The sequence below is a fragment of the Rhinolophus sinicus genome, chromosome 9 (assembly GCF_057876585.1).
Source record: "Rhinolophus sinicus isolate RSI-liver-muscle chromosome 9, RSI-T2T, whole genome shotgun sequence".
Classification (NCBI taxonomy): Eukaryota; Metazoa; Chordata; class Mammalia; order Chiroptera; family Rhinolophidae; genus Rhinolophus; species Rhinolophus sinicus.
The window spans coordinates 21,068,732-21,077,627 of record NC_142509.1 but is presented as its reverse complement, the minus strand read 5'-3'; the positions used below and the strand labels follow the sequence as shown (position 1 = coordinate 21,077,627).

At 44.3% G+C, this 8,896-nt stretch overlaps 1 protein-coding gene across 1 annotated transcript; it reads right to left on the bottom strand.

Moving 5' to 3' along the window:
- Nucleotides 1-4,889: 4,889 nt before the first annotated feature.
- Nucleotides 4,890-6,680, bottom strand: LOC148757315 (serine/threonine-protein kinase MARK2-like). The gene has a single exon (XM_088801136.1). It carries the CDS (start codon nt 6,678-6,680, stop codon nt 4,890-4,892), a length of 1,791 nt encoding a protein of 596 aa, XP_088657262.1.
- Between the last annotated feature and the right edge of the window lie 2,216 nt (nt 6,681-8,896).

Sequence of the window (8,896 nt, the reverse complement as noted above, 5' to 3'; positions counted from 1 at the left end):
TTCATTTCTGATTTTATTAATTTGGATCCTCTCTCTCTTTGTTTTGATGAGTCTGACTAAAGGTTTGTCAATTTTGTTTATCTTCTTGAAAAACCAGCTCTTGGATTCATTGATCTTTTGTATTGTTTTTTTTTTTTTGGTCTCTATTTCATTTACTTCCACTCTGATCTTTATTATCTCCTTCTTTGTACTCCCTTTGGGCTTACTTTGCTGTTCTTTATCCAGATCCCTTAAGTGTAAGGATAAATGGTTGATTTGTGATTTTTCTTGTTTCTTTAGGTAGACCTGCATTGTTATGAATTTCCCTCTTACGACTGCTTTTACTGCATCTCATAGATTTTGGGTCATTATGTTTACGTTTTTGTTTGTCTCGAGATATCTTTTGAGTTCTTCCTTGGTCTCATTGTTGACCCATTCATTATTTAGTGGCATGTTATTCAGCCTCGATGTATTTGTGTGTCTTCCAGTTTTTCTCCTGGAGTTGATTTCTAATTTCATAGCACTGTGGTCAGTGAAGACACTTGGTATGATTTAAATTTTCTTAAATTTTTTTGAGACTTGTTTTGTGGCCTAACACGTGGTCTATCTTGGAAAATGTTCCATGAGCGCTTAAGAAGAATGTGTATTCTGCAACTTTGGGGTAAAAATGCTCTGAAAATGTCAATTAAATCCAACTGGTCCAATGTGTCATTTAAGGCCACTGTTTCCATATTTATTTTCCGTCTGGAGGACCTGTCCCTTGTTGTCAGAGGTGTGTTGAAGTCTCTTACTATGATAGTGTTATCTCTGTCTTTTGATCTCTGTCTTTATGTCAGTCAATATCTGTTTTATATATTTCGGTGCTCCTATGTTGGGTGCATAGATGTTTACTAGGGTTATGTCCTCCTGTTGGATCGATCCCTTTATTATTATGTAGTTCCCATCTTTGTCTTTTAATATATTCTTCATTTTAAAGTCTATTTTGTCAGATGTAAGTATTGCTGTTCGAGCTTTTTTTCTCATTTGCATTTGCATGAAATATCTTAACTCCATCCCTTCACTTTCAGCCTGTGTGTGTCTTTTGATCTGAGGTCTCTTGTATACAGCATATGCAAGGGTCTTCTTTTCTTATCCACTCAGCCACCCTATGTCTTTTGATTGGAGCATTTAATCCATTTACATTTACAGTGATTATTGATAGGTATATAGTTATTGCCATTTTGTTATTTGTGTTTCTGGTCTTCATTAGTTAGATTGTTTTCATCTTTCTTCTGTTTACAGAAGCCCTTTTAACATTTCCTGCATTGCTAGCTTGGTGGTAATGAATTCCTTTAGCTTATTCTTTTCTGGGAAGCTCTTCATCTCTCCTTCGATTTAATGATAGTCTTGCTGGATAAAGCAATCTCGGTTGTAGGCCTTTGTTTTTCACCACTTTGAATACTTCCTGCCATTCCATTCTGGCCTGCAAAGTTTCTGTGGACAAGTCATTTGATAGTCTTATGGGAGTTCCCTTGTATGTAACCCTCTGTCTTTCTCTTGCTGCCATTAGGATTCTCTCTTTGTCTATAACCTTTGCCATTTTAACTATAATGTGTCTTGGTGTGGGCCTGTTTGGGTTCATCTTGGTTGGAACTCTCTGCACTTCCTGGGCTTGTATGTCGGTTTCCTTCACCAGGTTAGGGAAGTTTTCAGACATTATTACTTCAAATATGTTCTCGATCCCTTGCTTGCTCTTCACCTTCTAGTATTCCTATGATGCGTGTGTTGTTGCACTTGATGATTTCCCAGAGGTCTCTTAAACCATCTTCATTGTTTTTTATTCTTTTTCTTTTTGTTGTTCCGCTTGGATGATCTCTGCCAGCTTGTCTTCTAAATCGTTGATTCGATCCTCTGCCTCATTTAACCTGCTGGTGATTCCTTCAAGTGTGTTCTGTGTTCTTTATTTCAGTTACTGTATTCTTTAGTTTCAACTGGTTGTTATTTATGATTTCTCTATCCTTCCTTATGTCATCACTAAAATCCTTAAACATTGTTATCATCAGTGGTCTGAGCTCTGTCTCTGACAGGTTGGTTACCTCTATTTCATTTGGTTCCAGTTCTAAAGGTTTCTTCTGTTCTTTTATTTGGGACATTTTTCTTTGTTCCCCCATTCTGGCTGACTGTGTTTGCTTCGATGTATTAGGTAGATCTCCTAGGGTTCTCAGTCTTTGCTGGGTGGTCTTATGTAGTATGTGTCCTTTATATTTGACTTGTACCACTTCCCTATTCTCCTGTACATGTGCTCCAAAGGTGACCCTTGTGTTGTGTTTGTTCTCCTGTTAAAGTTGAGCTTTAATTGCTTTTGGCTTGTCAGTAGGTGGGATTGACTTCTAGGCTGTCTAGTTGTGAGAATTGGTTCTGCCCTCCATGGATGAGCCGCTGCGTGAGAGTTGACCACCCAGATGAGACTTAGCCCCTATGGGCTCTTGTGCCTGTAGAGAATTAGCTGTTGGCAGCTAATGTCACTTGTAGGTCAAACCCGGTAATACTCTGGTTTGGTCTGGAGTTGGTCTCTGGATATCTTGTAGGGCCCTGGTGTAGGGCAATTTCAGAACAAAACAAATCAACAAGCACAACAACAACAGCAAAGAAAAAAACAAATACACTCACATGTAAAAAGAATTGACAACCCACACTCAACACAGGCAAAAATATCAAAAATACATACACACACACACACATACACACACACAAATCAATACAGAAAAATGGAAAGAGGGAGGAAAAGTAGGACAGGGAAGAGAAAAAAGAGAGAAAGAGGGGAAAATGTATATATATATGTACATATAATATATGCTAAAAATGATAGTCATACAAAAAAAAAAAACTTTTTGCCTTAAACCCACCAAACAATCTCCGGGTTGTCCTCTGTTGTACAAAGAGTCCTCTATGTCTTGTGCAGGCAGATCTGGCCATCTGGTGCCCAGAGTAACCCTGGCCCTGCAGTTCTAGATGAGTGGGGCTATGAGGTGTGGTTGGTAGTTTCTACAAAGTCAGTGCACTTTCTGCTCTCACCTGCACATACGCGCACTGAGAGCACCACAACCGGCCACTGGGACGTGGGCTTCTCTGTGCACAGGTCTCCTGAGTCTTAGGGCACTTCTTCCATAGGGGGTGTGGAGGGCTGGAGATTTCTGAGCCACTGAAAGCTCAGAGCTGCCTCTGCCACCTGTTGTTAACCCCTGCATGTGTCTCTGCAGCTGTAATTGTCTTGCCACAGCAGCAGCCCAGAAAAGGGGTGGGCTGGGAAGGGAGGTGTCTGCCATCTCCAAGCCCAGCAGTGTCACACTCTTCCCAGCCTCTTCCCTAGGTCACAGTTGCAAAGCGGCTTTTTCCAGGTCCTGAGCACTACGGCTCCTGTCATTTGACATACTCCTCAGTACAGGGACCAGCTAGAGACTCTGGAAGGGCGGGGCTAGGATTGCTGTGGGAGAGTGGGGGAAGGGGCCCAGGTATGGCTTTTGCTTTTTTGTTTGACCTAGGGACCTGCTGGAGATCTCCGATGAGGTCACTGCCTCAAACATGGGGTAAGCTGCTGTCTCTGCAGGAGCGATCAGCTGTGGGACGCAGAGAAAGAGCCCACCTCCTGGCTCTTGTGATCTCTGTTCTGTGTCCTGGGGCCCCCGCGTCTCCACAGCCACGGATGCAGGCCCCGTCTCCACTCCGCTCCCTTCCCTCTTCCCCTGCTCTCCTAGTTTGCGCACCTTTGAGTAATCTTTGTATGAGCCTCTTAGCTGTTCTGTGTTATGAGCAGAGAGTCCTTTGGTTTATACACGTTAAATTTGTGGTAAGTTCCAGAGAACTCAAGACCACATCGCTGCTGCCATTCCTCTAGACTCCATTCTTTGATTCAGCTGAGCTGGTGGTAGAATCTAGTGCTTTACAAGGATTGTGCTGAATGGAATATTAAACCATCGGGTTTATTCCTGCTCCATGCTCCAATGCACTGCAGGGAAATGTTCCATTCTCACCAATAATGGTGACCCAACCATGCTCTGACCTCTAAGAAGAGTGGGATTCAGGGCTTTTGGCAGCTAATGTCACTTTAGAGATACACATCTTTAGACAGTGCTGGAATCATGGGGAAAGAGATGCTCTATTTCCATTGGCTGACAGGATATGACGTCATCCAGTGGCGGTTGGTGGGCATCTTGCTTTCATAAAGGGAAAGACCACCTGAGAATGACACCAGCACAAAGGAAAGGAGACAAAGCCAACAAGTCAGGGGAGATGATTCCTGTTGACATCACTGAGTGCCCAGGAAGGAGAATCTCTCACAGAAGCCCCTGTGGACTTCCTGTTATATCTCATTGGCCAAAATGGTGTCATGAGTCCTTGCCTCATCCAATCGCTAGCAGGGTGTTGGGGGAGGGGAGTGTTTGCCATAACTGACGTGGACCAACTGTGATTCCTTCAAATTGAGCATCCACAGGAAGAAGGCAGCATGTGTGCTATGTGAGCAAGCAACACCATCCTGCCACAAAAGAGATATGGACAAGGGAGCTGAGGGTTCAAAGCCAAAGGAACAGAAGACCAAGAGGGTACAACATGCAAAGGTGCATAGTTGTGCCAATTAAGTTCAGTATTACATCACTCCACGCTCCTCAAACTGGAAGATACAAAACAAGAGTACCCAATACATCTTTCTGAAGCAAGATATTTATTGGAAGGTTTATAAAAGCAAGTAGTTTCATAAGACCCATCCATCCCCTTCCCACAGAGCAGGGGAGGGAAGAAGGGCCCAAGGAAAAACCATCGTCTCTGAAGTTGCACCCAGCTGGGAGCCGAAGTGGTAGACCTGCAACGAGGGTGGTCCCTCCTCTTGTCTGCCAGGAGGCTCCAGGCCGTCTTCCAAGGAGGTGAGTCTTATTCTATCCCTGCCTTTGCCTACCAGAATGTAAAGGGGCTTTACGTGACTGTTTGTAGTGCCCCTTTTTGGGTGGTAGACAAAAGATCTTCCTAAAAAAGTTCAAGCACCTCCTAGCCATGCGCCACCGGCCCTGTTTATTTTCTTCTGTGTTTCCACTGCTGCTGGTGGTGCTGTGGCTGGAAAGAGAGTCCCCAGGGTGACACTGGGGTGCTGGGCTAAGGACGGTGGTGCTGGAACCAGGGTTGAACGCTGGCGTGGCGGTCCTGGAGCCTGGTCTGTGCACGGGCGTGGCGGTCCTGGAGCCTGGTCTGTGCTCGGGCGTGGCGGTCCTGGAGCCTGGTCTGTGCTCGGGCGTGGCGGTCCTGGAGCCTGGCCTGTGCTCCGGCGTGGCGGCCCTGGAGCCAGGTCTGTGCTCTGGCGTGGCGGTCCTGGAGCCTGGTCTGTGCTCCGGAGTGGTGGCCCTGGAGCCCCAGCAGTGCCAGGGAGTGGGAAGCTCGATAGTGGCGTTCCTGGGCCCCCAGCTGCGCTCAGGACTGGCGGTCTTGGCTCCTGTGCTAAATGGGGGGCTGATGGTCCTGGGCTCACTAATGGTGGTGCTGGATTCCGGGATGGCTGAAGGACCGCCAGACTCTTGGGACTTCTGCCCTGGCTTGTGGTCCACAGGCTCCTGCTCTGCCTTCTGGGAACTGAGCCACTCTGTCTGGAAACCGGACCACTCTGAATGAAACTTTTCTGGGGAGGGGCTGCGGCTCTGGAGCTTAGGAGAATGGAAGGGTTTCACCTTGATGGTACGGTATGTGTATTTTGGTTTTTGGCTGCACAAGATGTAATACGTGGCTGTGATGTTATTATACTTGTGGTTTGGCACTACGCCCTTGATTTCTTCCTGCTGAAAGCCAAGATTAACCATCTCTGATATTACCCAGGGGTCTATGACATCCCTGGGTGGCTCAACATATGGCTTCAGTTCTTCCTCTTGATCCATGTTCAGCCATGGATGTGGCATGAAATCCTTTAGATTGTCTCTTTGCTCAGGATTGAGTGTCAGCATTTTTCTGAGTAGGTTTTCTACTTCGTAGGATAGATAAGATGGTATATCATACTCCTCACGGTCTAACCGCTCCACCAGCTCTTCCAGGCTGATCTCCATAAAAGGGATGATGTTTGTAAGCATCTCATGCAGCAACACGCCCAGGCTCCAGGTGTCCGCAGCACAACCACTGTATATTTTGCCCTGGAACACTTCTGGAGCTGTATAAAAAAGTGTGCCACAAAACGTGCTGAGGTGACGGACATTGGAGGGAGCTCCAAGGCCGAAGTCTGTAAGTTTAACATTCAGGTAAGGGTCTAATAGCACGTTTTGTGGCTTCAGGTCCCGGTGAGCAACGCCCTTCTCATGGCAGTAGTGTACTGCTGACACCAGCTGCCGGAAGACGCGACGGGCCCTGCCCTCCGACATGCGGCCGTACTCATTCAGGTAGTCCATCATGTCACCTGTGGGCACGAACTCCATGACCAGGTAGAGGTATTCCGCTGAGCTGAGCACGTGGAATAATTGGATGATGTTAGGGTGGTGCAAGTCTACCATGCAGCGGACTTCTTGCAGGAGAAATCTGCGTAGTTTCTTGCAGCCCCATTGTTTGATGATTTTCACAGCCACCTTCGTCTTTGTCAGAATGTGTTCACCCAACACTACCCTGCCAAAGGTGCCCTCTCCGATGAATTCTTGGAGCTTGTAATGAGCACTGATGGGCTCCCCGTCAATACGGATTTCTCTAATGTGACATGCCATGGTGACTCGCTGGCTACGCTCACTGACGACTAACTACGATACTAACGATACTAACTACGCTGACTATATATACTAAGGGAATTTACGGTGCTAATAAACAATAACTATACTAACTACGCTGACTATACTAAGGGAACAAGGAGAAAACACGCTACAAGGTCCAAGTCCAACAGGTCACCACAATCAGCTTCCTGGGCTATAACGGACAGAAAGCTCAGCCCAGCCAGGGCCTTATATAGCAGTTTGGGGTAATTCCATCACACTGGTGCTTTATGAGCTCAGAGCCAGAAACTGACCCTCTATGGCTAAGGATAAACTACAGTGGTTTTCTCAGTTTGGGGTTTCAAGACCCCTTTACTCTGAAAAAAAGGGGGACCCCCCTCAAAGAAATTTTTGTTTATGTGGGTTATTAAAGACTGATATTTACTTTCTTAGAATTTGAAGTCTGTAGGATACTTAAAAAAAGAAAAAAAGACATGAATTAGAATGTTTTTCCAGGGGCAGATAGTGTTGTATTTTGAAAAGCCCCTAAGATGATTTGTTTCCACTCCTTCAGCCAAGAAATGGTGCTGCCCTTTAAGAAGTACTACTTGGGTGTATAATAAAGTAACTTTTATGTAAAATGTTCATTTAAAAGGTATCTACAAGCAATTGTTCTTTAAAACTACCTTGTGCTTAGTAATACTGTAGTTTAGCTGAGTAGTTCCCTCAGAAAATACTTTCAGGTGTGTATTCATTTTGGATACCTTCAGGGTTTTTTTGTTTGTTTTGTTTTTAAATAAATGGAACCCTGTTAAAAGTGAATTTGCTTCCAAAAGTGGCTACTTTATAGGCATAAAATTGGCTGGGCTCAGGGGAGTCAGATTGAAATAATGCTAAGGACACAAAGTCTAAAAATTTTCACCATTGATTCAATCCAGTTAATTGTTTGCACAATTTCAGTTTCACAATTTCCATAAGTGTTGTCTATTTTTCTCTAATTAGTAAATTATCATATGTATTGACATATGATGTTCAATGTTCATCATTAAACAATGTTCAGTACATTGTTTAGAACAGATTTTTTTGTCAATTTTTGTATCAGTTTAAAATAATCTATTTCAAATCATGGGAAAATCGTGAATATTTACTGAGTATATTGGATCTGATCTCAGTTTTCTTGAAGAGATACTTTTTTTCTTTAAGCTCTGCCTGATCCACTGTACTGAAGCTCCAGACATAGCTGAAACATTTTAAAACTAAACCATTCACCCCTTCAGACTATACCTCCCATCTTTCTCCATTAGCAGCACACAAAATGGAATGAAAGAAACATCTTGGAATTATTATAACTCAATGCTTTTGGATAACTTATTTATTCCATATGTTTTGTGCCAAGTGTGTTTTTTTTCTTAAAATTCATTCATTCACTTTTGTCTTCCTCACCAGCTCCCTGATGCCATTATTTTTCCATTAGTGAACTCTGATGCACCTCTTCCTTTGGTCTTTGATCTGTCGCGAGCCTTTCAACACTCTTCTCGGTGGTGTTTTGGATCCTACGGAATGCCCTTCCCCATCTCCCCACACACTCGGGATTTATAGGGACACTCATCAATACTGAGATATTCTGAAAAGTACTTCTGTTCTAATTGATACCTGGAAAGGTACCCAATTGGACACCTAACATGGTACCTGAAAGCAGAGTAACTCACAACTGTGAAGCCTCCTTTTGTCTGTTATTGACAGCAGATGCTGCAAAGCTACATCACACATGCCTGCTTAATGTTATCAAAACAATTATTCGTGTATTCGTCTCAGTATTCCGGATCTGACTATGGATCCTGCAGACACGGTCTTCACGAGTGCATCAACAGAAACCTGTGTCACCTGCAGTAAATCATCCTAAGCCCGTATCACCCACATGCCTCCCGACGCAGTGCTGACTGGGAAATAAGGGAGCCTCACTTTGACACACTCTGGGGAGAACCAAGATTCTCATTATTGAGGAGCTAGTGATACTGAAGTCTGGTGCTATTACTTATATGTCCCAGGGCCTCAGAGCAGACAGAGCCTTGCCTTCTGCTGAGTGGGGATGGCACACAGTGAGAAAGGGTTGAAAGATGGAATTGTTTTCATTCAGTCAAGCAGTGAAGCTGAGCGAGTGAGTGACCAGGAACTGTGTATCACACAGTGTCTTCACTGAGTTAAGACAATTGTTATTCTTTGATTAAAATAGG